This window comes from Bombina bombina, chromosome 3 (genome assembly GCF_027579735.1).
Source record: "Bombina bombina isolate aBomBom1 chromosome 3, aBomBom1.pri, whole genome shotgun sequence".
NCBI classification, from domain to species: Eukaryota; Metazoa; Chordata; class Amphibia; order Anura; family Bombinatoridae; genus Bombina; species Bombina bombina.
In genome coordinates, this window is record NC_069501.1 from 889,521,698 (window position 1) to 889,545,919 (window position 24,222).

Genomic DNA, 24,222 nt, shown 5'->3' on the forward strand with positions numbered 1-24,222 from the left:
CCTGTTTGTTGTTTACTCTGGACAGAGGAGAGGTCAGAAGGCCTCTGCAACCTCTCTTTCTTTTTGGCTTCGGAGTATAATCCGTTTAGCCTATGAGACTGCTGGACAGCAGCCTCCTGAAAGGATTACAGCTCATTCTACTAGAGCTGTGGCTTCCCTTCATACTTTTTCCAAATTTTACAAATTTTATACTTTTGCTTCTTCGGAGGCTGTTTTTGGGAGAAAGGTTCTACAGGCAGTGGTTCCTTCCGTTTAAGTTCCTGCCTTGTCCCTCCCATCATCCGTGTACTTTAGCTTTGGTATTGGTATCCCACAAGTAATGGATGATCCGTGGACTGGATACACTTAACAAGAGAAAACATAATTTATGCTTACCTGCTAAATTTATTTATCTTGTAGTGTATCCAGTCCACGGCCCGCCCTGTCCTTTTCAGGCAGGTCTAAATTTTAATTAAACTACAGTCACCACTGCACCCTATGGTTTCTCCTTTCTCGGCTTGTTTTGGTCGAATGACTGGATATGGCAGTGAGGGGAGGAGCTATATAGCAGCTCAGCTGTGGGTGATCCTCTTGCAACTTCCTGTTGGGAAGGAGAATATCCCACAAGTAATGGATGATCCGTGGACTGGATTCACTACAAGAGAAATAAATTTATCAGTTAAGCATAAATTATGTTTTTTGTTTTTTTTTTTCGTTTTTTATAAATAAAACAACCTTTGTATTTAAGACCAGAGAGTGCTGTGTTCTATCTTTTGTGTATATATATATATATATATATATATATATATATATATATATATATATATACACACACTTGCTGAGGCACTAGCCACTATTGATCTCATGACAGTCAAATGATACAAATGCTATTAATGGAGAAAGCACCCATACACTTGGGGCACGGATTCATCAGGGACTGCCAAACCCAGTATATACAATGGAATCCAGCCTCTTATCAAAAATAATAAATGTCTGAAAAAAATCTACTGCTTTATTTTATAATTCAGAGTAAATGTTGTCTCTTTATTGTAGTCCTTTAAATCCTTATAATCCAACAAGATATATTGGTAATTAATATAAGGATATTTAAAAAAAAAAAAAAAAAAAGCTCCCCCATGCCTCCTTATATATTGTAATGCTTAAAACTTAACTGAGCTAGTAAGTTGTCTCTGGTTTACACAAAATTTTGTTTCTCACATGGAGTACATTGTATTTGATATGCTTGGAGATTGTCTAAGAAGATCTGGTGTGTTAAGATATTTCACTAACATTAATTAAGAATGTTTTCACTTTCTCTTTTAATTAAAGATATTAATGACTAAGTTGTAATTAGCCTACAGATATAAATTATGCAGATTCTACTAAGATTTATACACCAGGGCTTTAAAAGGGCCGTGGAAAACTGGTTATCATTTCTGATTCATAATTTGGATGTAACGTTTTGTTTTAGAAGATTTTTTTTTGTGTGTGTGTAAAGCGTCTAATAGACAGAGACCTACACAGTATGTGTAATTCTCATTTTACATAAGTATACTCTTAAAAAGAATGTGTTTTTCACATTTGTTTCTGTTGGTCCACTGTTCATAAAAACAAATGAGTTGTACATTTTGTGCCTCAGTAGGTAAGCACTTGCATTTAATCAAATTGCATTACATACTTCATTCATTATGCAGTTTGACACAGGTATGCATATAAATGTAAAAAAAGTGTTTCATTTTTATGTCCTTAGTTTTATTTTAAGAAAATAAATGAAGTGGTATATTGGAGTTTGAACATAGTAGATTAGTTTTACTATCACAATTAAATGTTAGCAGAAACATCAGATTCTGATATGCAAACATTAGTTTAACAAACTCAAAATCTATATTTATGATCTAGGATTTAGTGACTACAACATTGTGCTTGTCCAACACATCATTAGAGAGGCCAAAATCAAAATAAGGTCTTCAAACTGTTTCAAATTACCTAAACCCGCTATTTGCAGCATTTAGAATTAAACCTAGGTTATTGAATTTTCTTTTTAGACTCTAGGGTAGTGTTTCCCAACTCTAGTCCTCAGGACCCAAACTGGATATCTCCCCTGTTAAGGGTCCGGAGGACTGTAGTTGGGGAAACGCTGCTCCTAGGAAGTGTGGGACAAGCAGATTATTTACACAAAAGCAAGTGTTTAATGTCCTTTTTAATTTATAAGGACTGACTCGTACAGTATAAGTTTAGTTGCATTTGTCAACCTTACTAACACTTCCATTAATAAATATTTTACATAACTGCATTTGACATATTTACATTTTATCTGTTAATCATATCTGATGTCCCCCAATGTCTATCAAGCATTGTCATAATACTCGCTCATCCGTTGTGTTCTACATTACACTGATGTGCAAAGCTGATGTTTTTCGACTGATATATTTGGCTGAAATTAAGTATAGATCATGTATTAAAAAATATTTTTTTTTTTTATTTAAGGTTTGGAAGATTTACAGTGGCTGCATTACAAGCTAAAATAGATCAGTATGAAAGAGAAATGAACAGGCTTAAAAAAGCATTAGAGCGGAGTGATCAATACATTGAAGAACTGGAGGTTCAGATTGAAATCTTGAAAAGGCCTCCAGTTCAGAATCAAAAAGGAAAATCGCATAATGACTCTACTACTGAAGAAAATGTTCATTTTGTACAAAGTGAAACAGAGCTTCAATGTAAAAATAAGAAATCAGGCTCTATTCCTAATTCTGACCATAAAATATGTGATACAACTTCTGGACCTGATACTAACAAGTTGGGAACGCAAGATTCCTCCTCAAATTGCACATCTGGTTTAAATAGAGACAAATATATTAAAGGAGAAAATTTGTCTAATTTACAAAGTACTTTGGGTGCATTAAGTGAAGCAAATTCTACTTTATGGGACAATAGTATCAAACGACCAGTTGAAGATTCAGAAACACAAGGGGTCAACATGGATACACATACACCATCTAAAGTGATTGAGTTTCCAGACTGCAGTAGCCCAAGTGTATCTTTACCCTTTGACTCCCTTCAGTTAAACACACCTAACAATAAACCTACTCCTCCTGTTTTTGATCAGATAAACTTAAAGAAACCCTTAACATATCTTAGAAAATTGACTTTTGATGAATACCCTAAAAAAAATAAAACAGAGTATTTAGTTTTTGAAAAAAAGAATGAAACTGAACCAACCTCTCTTGCCCAGTCAGTATGTGAGTTCTGGAGTGGTAGCCAAAATAATTGTGAACTTCCATCTAAGATCACTGAAAGGAATCCCAAATTTAAAGAGGGTAACCTCCAATTAGAAAAGCTTTTTCCAGACAAAGTAGATCATGTTTTTTTAAAAAGATTACAGACAATAAGTGGTGATGATGATAATCGTGCCAGAACCACCAGTGAGATGTGCATGGATGCTGCACTCCTTGATAAGATTAGTGAGCTGGATAATATGATGTCTGATTTAGAAGGGAATAAAACACTGATTCTTTCCAAAGAGAAATCTGAAATATCTATATCTAGAAAAGCTGAAAAGCTTCAACATGCTCCATTAAATGAGAATAAAATATCTGAAAATGTGATTTGCTCACAGTTAAATCAAGATTCAAGTAATGAGACACCATGTACTTCTGATAGTGATGGTTATTTTACTACTCAGACCATGAACGAACAGCTAAGTTGCTCTCAGATGTCCTCATTTAATATGCCTGGTAAAGAGCAAGAAACATGGGCTTCGTGTAGTACAGTTATCACCAGTATTCATGCTCATGCATCAAAGCGAAAGCTGAGTAATGTATGTAGTGAAAGCCCCACAAAATCTTTTAAGCACTGAATAATAGTTAGTAGGGCACATCATATCCTCCACTCTGATAAATAGAAGGGAAAAAGTCTTGCACAATTGAGCATCACTATTATCTTAAATGTGTAAATTAAATGTATATTTTATAAGCAATTTATCCATTAAGAAATGTTAGACTAAATAAAAAAGATGGTCCCCTATGCTTAGTAAAAATGAATATTAATAATTATTGTTGTAGAGCGTGTCCATGTCCACCAGTAAATTTGTGAGAGTTGTCCTGATTATTTTATCAGCCAGTCGATAATCTGTCCCTAGGATTTAGTTTTGCCAAGTATGAATTCTCATTTTAACATTTAAAAGCTTGTTTTTTTTTGTTTTTTTTAAAAAAAAAAAAAAAAAAAAACTCACTCCATAAGACTGACTTAAAGAGACATGAAACCCAAAATTTTACTTTTCATTATTGAGATAGAGAATACAATTTTAAATGTTTACTTCAATTATCAAATTTGTTTCATTCTCGTGTTCTTTGTTGAAGAGATACCTAGATAGCAAATAGTGCGGCCATCTAGTGCTTTTACTGTTGTATAATATTGTTGCATAACTGCGGCCATATAGTGCTGCAGACGTGTACACTCCTGAGCTTACGTCCCTGCTTGTCAACAAAGAAAAAAAGGAAAACAAAGAAAATTTGATAATAGAAATAAATTTGAATGTTTGTTTCGAATTGCATGCTGTATCTTAATCATTAAAGAAAAGTTTTGGGCTTTCTTTTAATTGCTGATTTTATATAGTGGGTGTGTATGTGTATATATAAATATATATATATATGTATGTTTGTGTATATATATGTGTGTGTATATATATATATATATATATTATATGTAATGTGTGTATCTTGGAATAAATATGTAAGCAATTATCTGCCTACATTTTGAGATAGTAATGTGGTAATGTGCCAGGACTACTGATGCTGCTTCAGTTATATTTTCTGTCTATTTTTTTTTCTAAATAAAGTAAAATTTAAATTTGTTGCGAGTGTTATTACCTTTACGTCCTGTCAGGGAAGTATTTTTAGTGTTTATTTTCATAATAATTTTTCTTACGTGTGCTCTGATGAAGATGATCACTTGAATGATTATGGTTTCATATTTCAATGCTTTGTTGTCCTCATGATTTTCTTTCTAAATCCATTTGTGTTATTCATAGAAAAGGATTTATTTGCCTATCTAAGACTGTGGATGTTGCTACTAAGGTGCATCTGACCCTGCTCTGCCATAGTTTCCATTCTTCAAGCCGTAGTATCCACTAACAAGCTAGATTTTCAGGATGTATGAATTATAGCATTAATATATTCAGTATATTATAACTACAGTATATAATTATGCAGGTGTGTAATCATGGTTCTCTAGCCTGTTCATATGGTAGTCCTAAAAATCTGGCTTTTAGTGGCTGTTGAAGATTGATCTTGAGAAACTATGCTCTAGATATTTTGAAAAAGACTTCCGAGATGGCTGTATCCCTAGTGTTTCGCTTTAAATTGACTTCTTGTAAAAGTGCAACACACTAAGATCTGGATTTGCATAGATCTTAGTGTCTTGCACTTTTGCAAGAAGGAATCCAGCTCCGAAAAGAGCCGAAAGGCCATGATTGGCCACCATCTTCTGCATTTGCAGCTAACAAAGCTGCCATATGCATAGGCCTAAAATCTGCTCAGCATTTTTCAATTAATATCAAACTTTAAGTTCCGTCACAAGAATAAATGTTTTAACGTTTTGTTACTGATATTTTGGGTAATTTGTGCTGACCTTTTCACCTCAATTTTTTCAGGTACACTTGAATACAGTATCTGGGAAGGTGCATACAGTTTACTTGAGAAAATATATTAAAGGAATAGACTAATCATTAATTAATTTCATGATTCAGGCAGCGCAGGCAATTTTAAGCAACTTTCTAATTTACTCTCATTATCAATTTTTCTTTGTTGTCTTGGTATCTTTATTTGAAAAAGCAAGTATGTAAGCTTAGGATCCAGCCCATTTTTGGTTCAGCACCTGTGTAGTGCTTGCTGATTGGTGTCTAAATGTAGCCACCAATTATCAAGTGCTACCCAGCTTCTGAACCAAAAATGGTCTGGCTCCTAAGCTTACATTCCAAGCTTTTCAAATAAAGAGAGCAAAGAAAAAATGATAATAGACGTAAATTAGAAAGTTGCTTAAAATTTGCATGCTCTGTCTGAATCATGAAAGTGTCATTTTGACTAGACTTTTCCTTTAAGGATATTAGTTCATTTATAAGACTGTGCTGATGTTTAATCATGGGCAACTGGCCTAGTATTTTTCTGCCTGTGAATGAAAACATTACTTTTGTAGAGGTATATTTTGTCACACCTTGGTTCTGAAAGGTTTCAAATTGCTCTTGAGTTAATAAGCCTATATACTGTACACCTACAAGATGCCAGAAACATCCAAACAGTTTCTCCACTTTAAAATTAGCAACCCACCCCCATGCTTTCTTTTGATTTGGACACTTACCTACAACTCCTTCAATGTAATACACATATTAGTTCTTTCCACAACATTCCAATATATGTTTTTCTTTCATGTAATTGGTAAGAGTCCATGAGCTAGTGACGTATGGGATATACATTCCTACCAGGAGGGGCAAAGTTTCCCAAACCTCAAAATGCCTATAAATACACCCCTCACCACACCCACAATTCAGTTTTACAAACTTGGCCTCCTATGGAGGTGGTGAAGTAAGTTTGTGCTAGATTTCTACGTTGATATGCGCTTCTCAGCATGCTGAAGCCCGGTTCCTCTCAGAGTGCAGTGAATGGCAGAGGGATGTGAAGGGAGTATTGCCTATTGAATTCAATGGTCATCCTCTACTGATTCTCGTTTCAGTACTGGTTTGGTTATCTACTTTATGTAGATGAGTGTATTTTGGTAAGTATGTTTTCTTTTATTTAACACACTCTCAGCTATGGTTTGGCACTTTATATGTAAAGTTCTAAATATATGTTTTGTACTTATATTTGCCATGATTCAGGTTAATCAGTATATTTCCTTTTTGCAGACTGTCAGTTTCATTTTGGGAAATGCATTAAAAAAAAAAAAAATTCTTACCTGAAATTTTCAAATTGACTCTTTTTTAAATTGCGGGCTGTTAGGCTCGCAGGAACGCAAAATGCTATAATTTATTGCGTCATTCATGGCACGAGACTTTTTGGCGCGAGAATTACGTTTGTTGCCGTAATTTCGTCATTTCCGGCGTCTTAGTTGGCGCCGAGAATTTTCACGTTGTTGCATCATCTTTGACGCTCGTGTTTGTTGCAGACGTTCTTTGTGCCAAAAAATATTTTGTCAGTTGTGAGCATCATACTTGGCGCCAGATTTCTGACATTATTTAAGTCTTTATTTTATTTTGCTTCTGGTTTCCAGAGGCTTATTTTGTTTGCATTTTTTCCCATTCCTGAAACTGTCATATAAGGAGATTGATATTTTGCTTTATATCTTATGTTATTTTTTCTCTTACATATTGCAAGATATCTCAAAACTTTTCCTGTATCAGAAAACACTGTTGGATTCCTGCTGACTGATATCAGTCCTTCCAAAGCTAAGTTCATTTATTTTAATGTTATGAATTTTTATCTTTAGCTATGGTTTGTAATAAGTTATCATGATAAACTTCTACATGCAGAGAAAAATGTCCATCAGTATTAATGCATTGTCTATTGCTATTCTTTTAGCATTTAATGTACAAGATATACCTGGGAATTTATAAGAATTTTTTTCTGATTCTATTCAGAAAGCTTTGTCTGCCATCCCGCCTTCTAATAAAATGTAAAGGTCTTTTTTAAAACTTCTCATTTAGTTGATGAATTTTCAAAATGACCGACAACATACTGAATTATCCTTCTCTGATGAGGATTTATCTGATTCAGAATATCCTTCATCAGATATTGACACTAACAAATCTACTTTTTTACTTTTAAATAGAGTACATTCGTTTTTGTTGAAAAAGTGTTGATTTCTCCAACATAGGTGTGTCCGGTCCACGGCGTCATCCTTACTTGTGGGATATTCTCTTCCCCAACAGGAAATGGCAAAGAGCCCAGCAAAGCTGGTCACATGATCCCTCCTAGGCTCCGCCTACCCCAGTCATTCTCTTTGCCGTTGTACAGGCAACATCTCCACGGAGATGGCTTAGAGTTTTTTAGTGTTTAACTGTAGTTTTTCATTATTCAATCAAGAGTTTGTTATTTTCAAATAGTGCTGGTACGTACTATTTACTCAGAAACAGAAAAGAGACGAAGAATTCTGTTTGTATGAGGAAAATGATTTTAGCAACCGTAACTAAAATCCATGGCTGTTCCACACAGGACTGTTGAGAGCAATTAACTTCAGTTGGGGGAACAGTGTGCAGTCTCTTACTGCTTGAGGTATGACACATTCTAACAAGACGATGTAATGCTGGAAGCTGTCATTTTCCCTATGGGATCCGGTAAGCCATGTTTATTACGATTGTAAATAAGGGCTTCACAAGGGCTTATTTAAACTGTAGACTTTTTCTGGGCTAAATCGATTGATTATTAACACATATTTAGCCTTGAGGAATCATTTTTTATGGGTATTTTGATATAATAATATCGGCAGGCACTGTTTTAGACACCTTATTCTTTAGGGGCTTTCCCAAAGCATAGGCAGAGTCTCATTTTCGCGCCGGTGTTGCGCACTTGTTTTTGAGAGGCATGGCATGCAGTCGCATGTGAGAGGAGCTCTGATACTTATAAAAGACTTCTGAAGGCGTCATTTGGTATCGTATTCCCCTTTGGGTTTGGTTGGGTCTCAGCAAAGCAGATACCAGGGACTGTAAAGGGGTTTAAAGCTTAAAACGGCTCCGGTTCCGTTATTTTAAGGGTTAAAGCTTCCAAAATTGGTGTGCAATATTTTCAAAGCTTTAAGACGCTGTGGTGAAAATTTGGTGAATTTTGAACAATTCCTTCATGTTTTTTCGCAATTGCAGTAATAAAGTGTGTTCAGTTTAAAATTTAAAGTGACAGTAACGGTTTTATTTTAAAACGTTTTTTGTACTTTCTGTTCAAGTTTATGCCTGTTTAACATGTCTGAACTACCAGATAGACTGTGTTCTGAATGTGGGGAAGCCAGAATTCCTATTCATTTAAATAAATGTGATTTATGTGATAATGACAATGATGCCCAAGATGATTCCTCAAGTGAGGGGAGTAAGCATGGTACTGCATCATTCCCTCCTTCGTCTACACGAGTCTTGCCCACTCAGGAGGCCCCTAGTACATCTAGCGCGCCAATACTCCTTACTATGCAACAATTAACGGCTGTAATGGATAATTCTGTCAAAAACATTTTAGCCAAAATGAACCCTTGTCAGCGTAAGCGTGGCTGCTCTGTTTTAGTTACTGAAGAGCATGACGACGCTGATATTAATATCTCTGAAGGGCCCCTAACCCAATCTGAGGGGGCCAGGGAGGTTTTGTCTGAGGGAGAAATTACTGATTTAGGGAACATTTCTCAGCAGGCTGAATCTGATGTGATTACATTTAAATTTAAATTGGAACATCTCCGCATTTTGCTTAAGGAGGTATTATCCACTCTGGATGATTGTGAAAATTTAGTCATCCCAGAGAAACTATGTAAAATGGACAAGTTCCTAGAGGTGCCGGGGCTCCCAGAAGCTTTTCCTATACCCAAGCGGGTGGCGGACATTGTTAATAAAGAATGGGAAAGGCCCGGTATTCCTTTCGTCCCTCCCCCCATATTTAAAAAATTGTTTCCTATGGTCGACCCCAGAAAGGACTTATGGCAGTCAGTCCCCAAGGTCGAGGGAGCGGTTTCTACTTTAAACAAACGCACCACTATTCCCATAGAGGATAGTTGTGCTTTCAAAGATCCTATGGATAAAAAATTAGAAGGTTTGCTTAAAAAGATGTTTGTTCAGCAGGGTTACCTTCTACAACCCATTTCATGCATTGTCCCTGTCACTACTGCCGCATATTTCTGGTTTGATGAACTGCTTAAGGTGCTCGATAGTGACTCTCCTCCTTATGAGGAGATTATGGACAGAATCAATGCTCTCAAATTGGCTAATTCTTTCACTCTAGACGCCTCTTTGCAATTGGCTAAGTTAGCGGCTAAGAACTCTGGGTTTGCTATTGTGGCGCGCAGAGCGCTTTGGTTGAAATCTTGGTCGGCTGATGCGTCTTCCAAGAACAAGCTACTAAACATTCCTTTCAAGGGGAAAACGTTGTTTGGTCCTGACTTGAAAGAGATTATCTCTGATATCACTGGGGGTAAGGGCCACGCCCTTCCTCAGGATCGGCCTTTCAAGGCAAAAAATAGACCTAATTTTCGTCCCTTTCGTAAAAACGGACCAGCCCAAGGTGCTACGTCCTCTAAGCAAGAGGGTAATACTTCTCAGGCCAAGCCAGCTTGGAGACCAATGCAAGGCTGGAACAAGGGAAAGCAGGCCAAGAAACCTGCCACTGCTACCAAGACAGCATGAAATATTGGCCCCCGATCCGGGACCGGATCTGGTGGGGGGCAGACTCTCTCTCTTCGCTCAGGCTTGGGCAAGAGATGTTCTGGATCCTTGGGCGCTAGAAATAGTCTCCCAGGGTTATCTTCTGGAATTCAAGGGACTTCCCCCAAGGGGGAGGTTCCACAGGTCGCAGTTGTCTTCAGACCACATAAAAAGACAGGCGTTCTTACATTGTGTAGAAGACCTGTTAAAAATGGGAGTGATTCATCCTGTTCCATTAAGAGAACAGGGGATGGGGTTCTACTCCAATCTGTTCATAGTTCCCAAAAAAGAGGGAACGTTCAGACCAATCCTAGATCTCAAGATCTTAAACAAATTTCTCAAGGTCCCATCGTTCAAGATGGAAACCATCCGAACTATCCTTCCTTCCATCCAGGAAGGTCAATTCATGACCACGGTGGATTTAAAGGATGCGTATCTACATATTCCTATCCACAAGGAACATCATCGGTTCCTAAGGTTTGCATTCCTGGACAAACATTACCAGTTCGTGGCGCTTCCTTTCGGATTAGCCACTGCTCCAAGGATTTTCACAAAGGTACTAGGGTCCCTTCTAGCGGTGCTAAGACCAAGGGGCATTGCAGTAGTACCTTACCTGGACGACATTCTGATTCAAGCGTCGTCCCTTCCTCAAGCAAAGGCTCACACGGACATTGTCCTGGCCTTTCTCAGATCTCACGGCTGGAAAGTGAACGTGGAAAAGAGTTCTCTATCCCCGTCAACAAGGGTTCCCTTCTTGGGAACAATTATAGACTCCTTAGAAATGAGGATCTTTCTAACAGAGGCCAGAAAAACAAAGCTTCTGGACTCTTGTCGGATACTTCATTCCGTTCCTCTTCCTTCCATAGCTCAGTGCATGGAAGTGATCGGGTTGATGGTGGCGGCGATGGACATAGTTCCTTTTGCGCGCATTCATCTAAGACCATTACAACTGTGCATGCTCAGTCAGTGGAATGGGGACTATACAGACTTGTCTCCGAAGATACAAGTAAATCAGAAGACCAGAGACTCACTCCGTTGGTGGCTGTCCCTGGACAATCTGTCTCAAGGGATGATGTTCCACAGACCAGAGTGGGTCATTGTCACGACCGACGCCAGTCTGATAGGCTGGGGCGCGGTCTGGGGATCCCTGAAAGCTCAGGGTCTTTGGTCTCGGGAAGAATCTCTTCTACCGATAAATATTCTGGAACTGAGAGCGATATTCAATGCTCTCCAGGCCTGGCCCCAGCTTGCGAGGACCAGGTTCATACGGTTTCAATCAGACAACATGACGACTGTTGCGTACATCAACCATCAGGGGGGAACAAGGAGTTCCCTAGCGATGGAAGAAGTAACCAAAATAATTCTTTGGGCGGAGTCTCACTCCTGCCACCTGTCTGCTATCCACATCCCAGGAGTGGAAAATTGGGAAGCGGATTTTCTGAGTCGGCAGACATTGCATCCGGGGGAGTGGGAACTCCATCCGGAAATCTTTGCCCAAGTCACTCACCTGTGGGGCATTCCAGACATGGATCTGATGGCCTCTCGTCAGAACTTCAAAGTTCCTTGCTACGGGGCCAGATCCAGGGATCCCAAGGCGGCTCTAGTGGATGCACTAGTGGCACCTTGGACCTTCAAACTAGCTTATGTGTTCCCGCCATTTCCTCTCATCCCCAGGCTGATAGCCAGGATCAAGCAGGAGAGGGCGTCGGTGATCTTGATAGCTCCTGCGTGGCCACGCAGGACTTGGTATGCAGATCTGGTGAATATGTCATCGGCTCCACCTTGGAAGCTACCTTTGAGACGAGACCTTCTTGTTCAGGGTCCGTTCGAACATCCGAATCTGGTTTCACTCCAGCTGACTGCTTGGAGATTGAACGCTTGATTTTATCGAAGCGAGGATTCTCAGATTCTGTTATCGATACTCTTGTTCAGGCCAGAAAGCCTGTGACTAGAAAGATTTACCACAAAATTTGGAAAAAATATATCTGTTGGTGTGAATCTAAAGGATTCCCTTGGGACAAGGTTAAGATTCCTAGGATTCTATCCTTCCTTCAAGAAGGATTGGAAAAAGGATTATCTGCAAGTTCCCTGAAGGGACAGATTTCTGCCTTGTCGGTATTACTTCACAAAAAGCTGGCAGCTGTGCCAGATGTTCAAGCCTTTGTGCAGGCTCTGGTTAGAATCAAGCCTGTTTACAAACCTTTGACTCCTCCTTGGAGTCTCAATTTAGTTCTTTCAGTTCTTCAGGGGGTTCCGTTTGAACCCTTACATTCCGTTGATATTAAGTTATTATCTTGGAAAGTTTTGTTTTTAGTTGCGATTTCTTCTGCCAGAAGAGTCTCAGAATTATCTGCTCTGCAGTGTTCTCCTCCTTATCTGGTGTTCCATGCAGATAAGGTGGTTTTACGTACTAAACCTGGTTTTCTTCCAAAAGTTGTTTCTAACAAAAACATTAACCAGGAGATTATCGTACCTTCTCTGTGTCCGAAACCAGTTTCAAAGAAGGAACGTTTGTTGCACAATTTGGATGTTGTTCGCGCTCTAAAATTCTATTTAGATGCTACAAAGGATTTTAGACAAACATCTTCCTTGTTTGTTGTTTATTCAGGTAAAAGGAGAGGTCAAAAAGCAACTTCTACCTCTCTCTCTTTTTGGATTAAAAGCATCATCAGATTGGCTTACGAGACTGCCGGACGGCAGCCTCCCGAAAGAATCACAGCTCATTCCACTAGGGCTGTGGCTTCCACATGGGCCTTCAAGAACGAGGCTTCTGTTGATCAGATATGTAGGGCAGCGACTTGGTCTTCACTGCAAACTTTTACCAAATTTTACAAGTTTGATACTTTTGCTTCTTCTGAGGCTATTTTTGGGAGAAAGGTTTTGCAAGCCGTGGTGCCTTCCATTTAGGTGACCTGATTTGCTCCCTCCCTTCATCCGTGTCCTAAAGCTTTGGTATTGGTTCCCACAAGTAAGGATGACGCCGTGGACCGGACACACCAATGTTGGAGAAAACAGAAATTATGTTTAACAGATAAATTTCTTTCTCCAACGGTGTGTCCGGTCCACGGCCCGCCCTGGTTTTTTTAATCAGGTCTGATATTTTATTTTCTTTAACTACAGTCACCACGGTACCATATGGTTTCTCCTATGCAAATATTCCTCCTTAACGTCGGTCGAATGACTGGGGTAGGCGGAGCCTAGGAGGGATCATGTGACCAGCTTTGCTGGGCTCTTTGCCATTTCCTGTTGGGGAAGAGAATATCCCACAAGTAAGGATGACGCCGTGGACCGGACACACCGTTGGAGAAAGAAATTTATCAGGTAAACATAAATTCTGTTTTTATTGGATATTGAGGAGACTAGTCCTCTTGATTTTAAGGCTAGCTAACATTTAAATTCTGTGTATTAACCTCCTGTGGTTACTTCAGAGGTTTGTTTCCAGTTCCTAATACTAGGGAATGGAATAGACCTGGGACTTCTTTTATGCCTTCTTTAAGGTTTTAAAATTGTATCCTTTGCCAGCAGTTAGTTTGGAGTTTTGGGAAAAGATCCCCAACATTAATGGGGCTCTCTCTACTCTTGCTAAACGTACTACTATTTCTATGGAAAATAGTATTTATTTTAAAGATCCTTCAGATGGGAAACTTGTATCTTATCTAAGGAAAATTAATTTATTTTCAGGTCTTTTTCTTAGGCCTGCTATTTCTTTGGCTGATGTTGCAGCTGTTTCATCTTTTTTGGTTGAAAACTTTAGCGCAACAAGTATCGGATTATGATTTTTTTAGCATTGTTAACTTGATTCAACATGCTAATAATTTCATTTGTTATGCCATTTTTTGATATCAAAATTGAGGTTAAATCTATGTCTTTAGCTATTTTAGCTAGAAGAACTTTGTGATTTAAATCTTTGAATGCTGATTTGATTTCTAAAATCCAGATTTCTATTTTCTTTCCTTCCAAGGTAATAAATTATTTGGTTCAAAGTTGAATCTAGGAAATATTGCATAGATGGTTACGGCAGGATGTAGGAAGCGATTGGATATATGGGGGACGAAGGATAGATTTGAGTCAAGTGTAACTCTGAGGCAGCGGACTTGGGGTGATGGGGAAATGGTGATGCCGTCAACAGGGATAGAGAAGTCACAAATCGGTGTAGACCTTGAGGGGGGGATAAGAAGGAGCTCAGTTTTGGACATGTCAATCTTTAGGTGGTAAGAGGCCATCCAGGAAGAAATACCAGATAAGCAGTCGCTGACATAAGCAAGGACAGAGGGAGAGAGATCAGGGGTGGTGAGGTAGATCTGGGTGTCATCAGCATAGAAGTAGTATTTGATGCCATAACTGTTAAGTTTACCCAGCGAAGAAGTATAAATAGAGAAGAGTAGAGGACCCAGAACAGATCCTTGAGGTACTCCGACAGAGGCATTGGAGAGGAGGAGTCACCGGCAAATGGCACTGAAAAAGACCTGTGAGAAAGAGGAGTGAATCCGGGAAAGAGCAGTGTCGCATAGGCCAAAAGAGCTAAGGGTCTATAGGAAGAGGGGGTGGTCAACTGTGTTGAAGGCAGATGTGAGGTCAAGCTAAGGGTCTGTAGGAGGAGGGGGTGGTCAACTGTGTCGAAGGCAGATGAGAGGTCAAGTAAGTGAGTATAGAGTAGTGACCAATATTTTTAGCAGAGAGAAGATCGTTGGTAACCTTGGTAAGGGCAGTCTCAGTTGAGCGTTTGGGGCGGAATCCGGATTGCAGGGGGTCAAGCAAGGAGTTGGCGGACAGGAAGTGGGTTAGGCAATTGTAAATTAGTTTTTCAAGGAGTTTTAATGTTAGTGGAAGCAGTGATATGGGGCGGTAGCTTTCAGGAGAATTCGGGTCGAGGGAGGGTTTCTTGAGTATGAGAGTGACTTTTGCGTGTTTGAAAGAAGATGGGAATGAGCCGGTAGAGAGAGAGGTTGAAGATGTGGGTAAGAGCAGGAGTGAGGGTGGAAGATAGGGAGGGTATTAGATGGGAAGTAATAGGGTCGAGCAGGCTGTGGTGCCCTCAGAATAGGGCCCGTGTCTTTTTTTTTTTTGTTCCCTCTCGTTATTCATTCAGTGTCCTCTGGAGCTTGGGTATAGTTTTCCCAACAGTAAGGAATGAAGCCGAGGACACTCCCTATCTTAGGAAAGAAAACATAATTTATGCATACCATATAAATTCCTTTCCTTCCGGATAAGGAGAGTCCACAGCCCCCGTCCGTTTTGTTCTTGTCCCCTATTTATTTTATTCTTCTGGCACCATTTATACTATAATGTTTCTCCTACTTTTCCATGTTCCCTCGGCAGAATGACTGGGGTAATGAGGAAGTGGGAGGGATAGTTAAGCCTTTGTCTGGGGTGTCTTTGCCTCCTCCTGGTGGCCAGGTGTTGTATTTCCAAACAGTAAGGAATGAAGCCGTGGACTCTCCCTATCTGGAAGGAATGGAATTTATCTGGTAAGCATATATTATGTTTTCTTTGAGTGACTAAGAGCTTTAGCAGGTAGAACAGTTAATCCAATTGTTGTGCATGTGCCATGTTTAAGTGATCAAAACAGAAATAAATTTGGCTAGATTACGAGTCTTGCGTTAGCCTTAAAAAGCAGCGTTGAGGGGTCCCAACGCTGCTTTTTAATGCCCGCTGGTATTACGAGTCAGGCAGGAGAGGGTCTACCGCTCACTTTTTTTCTGCGATTTTAGCATACCGCAAATCCCCTTACGTCAATTGCGTATCCTATCTTTTTAATGGGATTTTCCTTACGCCGGTATTACGATTGCTTGAAAAAGTGAGCAGTACACCCTCTCCTGGCAAGACTCCTACCGCATTTAAAAGTCAGTAGTTAAGAGTTTTATGGGCTAACGCCGGAACATAAAGCTCTTAACTAAAGTGCTAAAAAGTACACTAACACCCATAAACTACCTATTAACCCCTAAACTGAAGCCCCCCCCCCCACATTGCAAACACTTAAATAAAATGTTTAACCCCTAATCTGCCGACCGGACATCGCCGCCACTTTAATAAATGTATTAACCCCTAAACCGCCGCACTCCCGCCTCGCAAACACTAGTTAAATTTTATTAACCCCTGATCTGCCGTCCCTAACATCGCCGACACCTACCTACAATTATTAACCCCTAATCTGCTGACCCTGCTACTATATTAAATTTATTAACCCCTAAACCTAAGTCTAACCCTAACCCCCCCTAACTTAAATATAATTTAAATAAAACAAAATAAATGTACTACTATTAAATAAATTAATCCTATTTAAAACGAAATACCGATAAAATAAACCCTAAGCTAGCTACAATATAACTAATAGTTGCATTGTAGCTAGCTTAGGATTTATATTTATTTTACAGGCAACTTTGTATTTATTTTAAGTAGGTACAATAATTATTAAATAGTTATTAACTATTTAATAACTTCCTAGTTAAAATAAGTACAAATTTACCTGTAAAATAAATTCTAACCTAAATTACAATTACATCTAACACTACACTATCATTAAACTAATTACATAAACTTCCTACAATTAATTACAATTAAATTAAATAAACTAAATTACAGAAAATAAAAAAGAATTACAAGAATTTTAAACTAATTACACCTAATCTAATCCCCATAATAAAATAAAAAAGCCCCCCAAAATAATAAAAATCCCTACCCTATACTAAATTACAAATAGCCCTTAAAAGGGCCTTTTGCGGGGCATTGCCCCAAAGTAATCAGCTCTTTCACCTGTAAAAAAAATACAATACCCCCCCAACATTAAAACCTACCACCCACACACCTAACCCTACTCTAAAACCCACCCAATCCCCCCTTAAAAAAAACTAACACTACCCCCTTGAAGATCACCCTACCTTGAGACGTCTTCACCCAGCCGGGCACAAGTGGTCCTCCAGAGGGTCCGAAGTCTTTATCCTATCCGGCCAGAAGAGGACCGGCAGAAGTCTTCATCCAGGCGGCATCTTCTATCTTCATCCTTCCGGAGCGGAGCGGGTCCATCTTCAAGACATCCGACGCGGAGCATCCTTTTCATCCGACGGCCGACGACTGAATGACTGGTCCTTTAAGTGACGTCATCCAAGATGGCGTCCCTTGAATTCTGATTGGCTGATTGAATCCTATCAGCCAATTTGAATTAAAGTAGGAAAAATCCTATTGGCTGATGCAATCAGCCAATCAGATTGAAGTTCAGTCCGATTGGCTGATCCAATCAGCCAGTAGGATTGAGCTTGCATTCTATTGGCTGTTCCAATCAATTGGCTGTTCCACATTTTTCTCACATCTCTGACTCAGTGATTAATACTATGTTGCAGGCTTGTAAATCTGTGTCTAGTAGGATTTATTATCGAGTTTGGAAGATTTACATCTCATGATGCTCTTTTTATGAATTCTCTTGGCATTCTTTTAGAATTCCTAGGATTTTATAGTTTCTTCATAAGGTTTTGTCTGCATGTTCCTTGAAAGGACAAATCTCTGCTTTTCTGTGCTGTTTCACAGTAAGAATTGCTAAATCTTTCTGATATTCATTGTTTTGTTCAGGCTTTGGTTCGTATCAAGCCTGTAATTTAAGCCAATTTCTCCTCCTTGGAGTCTTATTTTTGGTTCTGAAGGCTTTTCAGACTCTTCTATTTGAGCATATGCTTTCTTTGGACATTAATTACTTTCATGGAAAGTATTGTTCTTTTTAGACATCTCTTCAGCTAGAACAGTTTTTTGAATTATCTGTTCTTTCTTGTGAATCTCCTTTTTCTGATTTTTCATCAGGATAAGGTGGTTTTTGCTGTCCTCATTTCAATTTTTATCTAAAGTTGTGAATTTTAACAACATTAGTGGAGGAATTATTGTCCCTTCCTTGTGTCCTAATCCTAAGAATTCTTTGGTAAGATTCTTACATTCTTTGGATGTGGTAAGAGTTTTGAAATATTATGTTGAAGCTATTCAGTTTTCAGACAGACTTCTAGCCTATTTGTTATCTTTTCTGGTTTTAGGAAAGGTCAGAAGGCTTCTGCCTTTTCTTTGGCATCTTGGTTAAAGCTTTTGATTCATCATGCTTATTTGGAGTCGGGTTAATCCCCGCCTCTGAGGATTACGGCTCATTCTACTAGGTCAGTTTCTACTTCCTGGACTTTTAAGAAAGAAGCTTCTGTTGATCAGATTTGCAAAGCAATGACTTGGTCTTCTTTGCATACTTTTACTAAATTCTACCATTTTGATGTTTTTTCTTCAGAAACCGTTTTTGGTAGAATAGTACTTCAGGCAGCTGTTTCAGTTTGATTCTTCTGCTTATATTTCAGTTTTTTTCATTATAAAAATTCGAACTTTTGATTTGGCTAGTGGATTAATTTTTTCAGCGGAATTGGCTGTCTTTATTTTATCCCTCCCTCTCTAGTGACTCTTGCATGGAAGTTCCACATCTTGGGTATCTGCTATCCCATACGTCACTAGCTCATGGACTCTTGCTAATTACATGAAAGAAAACATAATTTATGTAAGAACTTAACTGATAAATTCATTTCTTTCATATTAGCAAGAGTCCATGAGACCCACCCTTTTTGTGGTGGTTATGATTTTTTTGTATAAAGCACAATTATTCCAATTCCTTATTTTTTGATGCTTTCGCTCCTTTCTTATCACCCCACTTCTTGGCTATTCGTTAAACTGAATTGTGGGTGTGGTGAGGGGTGTATTTATAGGCATTTTAAGGTTTGGGAAACTTTGCCCCTCCTGGTAGGAATGTATATCCCATACGTCACTAGCTCATGGACTCTTGCTAATATGAAAGAAATTAATTTATCAGGTAAGTTCTTACATAAATTATGTTTTTTTCTCGAAGCAAAAGGCAGCAATATTTACCCAAATATGTAAAAATGTGAAACTTCATGATATATGGTGAATGCATTACGCCAACACTAAAACTTTCACCTGTGATTCTAAATCACATGGTACCTTTTCAAGGATAGATTTCTCCAACATAGGTGTGTCCGGTCCACGGCGTCATCCTTACTTGTGGGATATTCTCTTCCCCAACAGGAAATGGCAAAGAGCCCAGCAAAGCTGGTCACATGATCCCTCCTAGGCTCCGCCTACCCCAGTCATTCTCTTTGCCGTTGTACAGGCAACATCTCCACGGAGATGGCTTAGAGTTTTTTAGTGTTTAACTGTAGTTTTTCATTATTCAATCAAGAGTTTGTTATTTTCAAATAGTGCTGGTACGTACTATTTACTCAGAAACAGAAAAGAGATGAAGAATTCTGTTTGTATGAGGAAAATGATTTTAGCAACCGTAACTAAAATCCATGGCTGTTCCACACAGGACTGTTGAGAGCAATTAACTTCAGTTGGGGGAACAGTTTGCAGTCCCTTGCTGCTTGAGGTATGACACATTCTAACAAGACGATGTAATGCTGGAAGCTGTCATTTTCCCTATGGGATCCGGTAAGCCATGTTTATTACGATTGTAAATAAGGGCTTCACAAGGGCTTATTTAAACTGTAGACTTTTTCTGGGCTAAATCGATTGATTATTAACACATATTTAGCCTTGAGGAATCATTTTATCTGGGTATTTTGATATAATAATATCGGCAGGCACTGTTTTAGACACCTTATTCTTTAGGGGCTTTCCCAAAGCATAGGCAGAGTCTCATTTTCGCGCCGGTGTTGCGCACTTGTTTTTGAGAGGCATGGCATGCAGTCGCATGTGAGAGGAGCTCTGATACTTATAAAAGACTTCTGAAGGCGTCATTTGGTATCGTATTCCCCTTTGGGTTTGGTTGGGTCTCAGCAAAGCAGATACCAGGGACTGTAAAGGGGTTTAAAGCTTAAAACGGCTCCGGTTCCGTTATTTTAAGGGTTAAAGCTTCCAAAATTGGTGTGCAATATTTTCAAGGCTTTAAGACGCTGTGGTGAAAATTTGGTGAATTTTGAACAATTCCTTCATGTTTTTTCGCAATTGCAGTAATAAAGTGTGTTCAGTTTAAAATTTAAAGTGACAGTAACGGTTTTATTTTAAAACGTTTTTTGTACTTTCTGATCAAGTTTATGCCTGTTTAACATGTCTGAACTACCAGATAGACTGTGTTCTGAATGTGGGGAAGCCAGAATTCCTATTCATTTAAATAAATGTGATTTATGTGATAATGACAATGATGCCCAAGATGATTCCTCAAGTGAGGGGAGTAAGCATGGTACTGCATCATTCCCTCCTTCGTCTACACGAGTCTTGCCCACTCAGGAGGCCCCTAGTACATCTAGCGCGCCAATACTCCTTACTATGCAACAATTAACGGCTGTAATGGATAATTCTGTCAAAAACATTTTAGCCAAAATGAACCCTTGTCAGCGTAAGCGTGGCTGCTCTGTTTTAGTTACTGAAGAGCATGACGACGCTGATATTAATATCTCTGAAGGGCCCCTAACCCAATCTGAGGGGGCCAGGGAGGTTTTGTCTGAGGGAGAAATTACTGATTTAGGGAACATTTCTCAGCAGGCTGAATCTGATGTGATTACATTTAAATTTAAATTGGAACATCTCCGCATTTTGCTTAAGGAGGTATTATCCACTCTGGATGATTGTGAAAATTTAGTCATCCCAGAGAAACTATGTAAAATGGACAAGTTCCTAGAGGTGCCGGGGCTCCCAGAAGCTTTTCCTATACCCAAGCGGGTGGCGGACATTGTTAATAAAGAATGGGAAAGGCCCGGTATTCCTTTCGTCCCTCCCCCCATATTTAAAAAATTGTTTCCTATGGTCGACCCCAGAAAGGACTTATGGCAGTCAGTCCCCAAGGTCGAGGGAGCGGTTTCTACTTTAAACAAACGCACCACTATTCCCATAGAGGATAGTTGTGCTTTCAAAGATCCTATGGATAAAAAATTAGAAGGTTTGCTTAAAAAGATGTTTGTTCAGCAGGGTTACCTTCTACAACCCATTTCATGCATTGTCCCTGTCACTACTGCCGCATATTTCTGGTTTGATGAACTGCTTAAGGTGCTCGATAGTGACTCTCCTCCTTATGAGGAGATTATGGACAGAATCAATGCTCTCAAATTGGCTAATTCTTTCACTCTAGACGCCTCTTTGCAATTGGCTAAGTTAGCGGCTAAGAACTCTGGGTTTGCTATTGTGGCGCGCAGAGCGCTTTGGTTGAAATCTTGGTCGGCTGATGCGTCTTCCAAGAACAAGCTACTAAACATTCCTTTCAAGGGGAAAACGCTGTTTGGTCCTGACTTGAAAGAGATTATCTCTGATATCACTGGGGGTAAGGGCCACGCCCTTCCTCAGGATCGGCCCTTCAAGGCAAAAAATAGACCTAATTTTCGTCCCTTTCGTAAAAACGGACCAGCCCAAGGTGCTACGTCCTCTAAGCAAGAGGGTAATACTTCTCAGGCCAAGCCAGCTTGGAGACCAATGCAAGGCTGGAACAAGGGAAAGCAGGCCAAGAAACCTGCCACTGCTACCAAGACAGCATGAAATATTGGCCCCCGATCCGGGACCGGATCTGGTGGGGGGCAGACTCTCTCTCTTCGCTCAGGCTTGGGCAAGAGATGTTCTGGATCCTTGGGCGCTAGAAATAGTCTCCCAGGGTTATCTTCTGGAATTCAAGGGACTTCCCCCAAGGGGGAGGTTCCACAGGTCGCAGTTGTCTTCAGACCACATAAAAAGACAGGCGTTCTTACATTGTGTAGAAGACCTGTTAAAAATGGGAGTGATTCATCCTGTTCCATTAAGAGAACAAGGGATGGGGTTCTACTCCAATCTGTTCATAGTTCCCAAAAAAGAGGGAACGTTCAGACCAATCCTAGATCTCAAGATCTTAAACAAATTTCTCAAGGTCCCATCGTTCAAGATGGAAACCATTCGAACTATCCTTCCTTCCATCCAGGAAGGTCAATTCATGACCACGGTGGATTTAAAGGATGCGTATCTACATATTCCTATCCACAAGGAACATCATCGGTTCCTAAGGTTTGCATTCCTGGACAAACATTACCAGTTCGTGGCGCTTCCTTTCGGATTAGCCACTGCTCCAAGGATTTTCACAAAGGTACTAGGGTCCCTTCTAGCGGTGCTAAGACCAAGGGGCATTGCAGTAGTACCTTACCTGGACGACATTCTGATTCAAGCGTCGTCCCTTCCTCAAGCAAAGGCTCACACGGACATTGTCCTGGCCTTTCTCAGATCTCACGGCTGGAAAGTGAACGTGGAAAAGAGTTCTCTATCCCCGTCAACAAGGGTTCCCTTCTTGGGAACAATTATAGACTCCTTAGAAATGAGGATCTTTCTAACAGAGGCCAGAAAAACAAAGCTTCTGGACTCTTGTCGGATACTTCATTCCGTTCCTCTTCCTTCCATAGCTCAGTGCATGGAAGTGATCGGGTTGATGGTGGCGGCGATGGACATAGTTCCTTTTGCGCGCATTCATCTAAGACCATTACAACTGTGCATGCTCAGTCAGTGGAATGGGGACTATACAGACTTGTCTCCGAAGATACAAGTAAATCAGAGAACCAGAGACTCACTCCGTTGGTGGCTGTCCCTGGACAATCTGTCTCAAGGGATGATGTTCCACAGACCAGAGTGGGTCATTGTCACGACCGACGCCAGTCTGATAGGCTGGGGCGCGGTCTGGGGATCCCTGAAAGCTCAGGGTCTTTGGTCTCGAGAAGAATCTCTTCTACCGATAAATATTCTGGAACTGAGAGCGATATTCAATGCTCTCCAGGCCTGGCCCCAGCTTGCGAGGACCAGGTTCATACGGTTTCAATCAGACAACATGACGACTGTTGCGTACATCAACCATCAGGGGGGAACAAGGAGTTCCCTAGCGATGGAAGAAGTAACCAAAATTATTCTTTGGGCGGAGTCTCACTCCTGCCACCTGTCTGCTATCCACATCCCAGGAGTGGAAAATTGGGAAGCGGATTTTCTGAGTCGGCAGACATTGCATCCGGGGGAGTGGGAACTCCATCCGGAAATCTTTGCCCAAGTCACTCACCTGTGGGGCATTCCAGACATGGATCTGATGGCCTCTCGTCAGAACTTCAAAGTTCCTTGCTACGGGGCCAGATCCAGGGATCCCAAGGCGGCTCTAGTGGATGCACTAGTAGCACCTTGGACCTTCAAACTAGCTTATGTGTTCCCGCCATTTCCTCTCATCCCCAGGCTGATAGCCAGGATCAAGCAGGAGAGGGTGTCGGTGATCTTGATAGCTCCTGCGTGGCCACGCAGGACTTGGTATGCAGATCTGGTGAATATGTCATCGGCTCCACCTTGGAAGCTACCTTTGAGACGAGACCTTCTTGTTCAGGGTCCGTTCGAACATCCGAATCTGGTTTCACTCCAGCTGACTGCTTGGAGATTGAACGCTTGATTTTATCGAAGCGAGGATTCTCAGATTCTGTTATCGATACTCTTGTTCAGGCCAGAAAGCCTGTGACTAGAAAGATTTACCACAAAATTTGGAAAAAATATATCTGTTGGTGTGAATCTAAAGGATTCCCTTGGGACAAGGTTAAGATTCCTAGGATTCTATCCTTCCTTCAAGAAGGATTGGAAAAAGGATTATCTGCAAGTTCCCTGAAGGGACAGATTTCTGCCTTGTCGGTATTACTTCACAAAAAGCTGGCAGCTGTGCCAGATGTTCAAGCCTTTGTTCAGGCTCTGGTTAGAATCAAGCCTGTTTACAAACCTTTGACTCCTCCTTGGAGTCTCAATTTAGTTCTTTCAGTTCTTCAGGGGGTTCCGTTTGAACCCTTACATTCCGTTGATATTAAGTTATTATCTTGGAAAGTTTTGTTTTTAGTTGCGATTTCTTCTGCTAGAAGAGTCTCAGAATT

General features: G+C 40.0%; 1 protein-coding gene across 1 annotated transcript in view; it reads left to right on the plus strand.

Moving 5' to 3' along the window:
- OBI1 (ORC ubiquitin ligase 1) overlaps positions 1-4,830 on the plus strand; it is a 188,669-nt gene extending 183,839 nt beyond the window's left edge. Inside the window, exon 6 of the mRNA XM_053707850.1 lies at positions 2,467-4,830. Coding sequence (XP_053563825.1) covers positions 2,467-3,835 — 1,369 coding nt within the window. The 3' untranslated portion in view covers positions 3,836-4,830. The remainder of the gene's footprint in view (positions 1-2,466) is intronic.
- Positions 4,831-24,222: the final 19,392 nt, after the last annotated feature.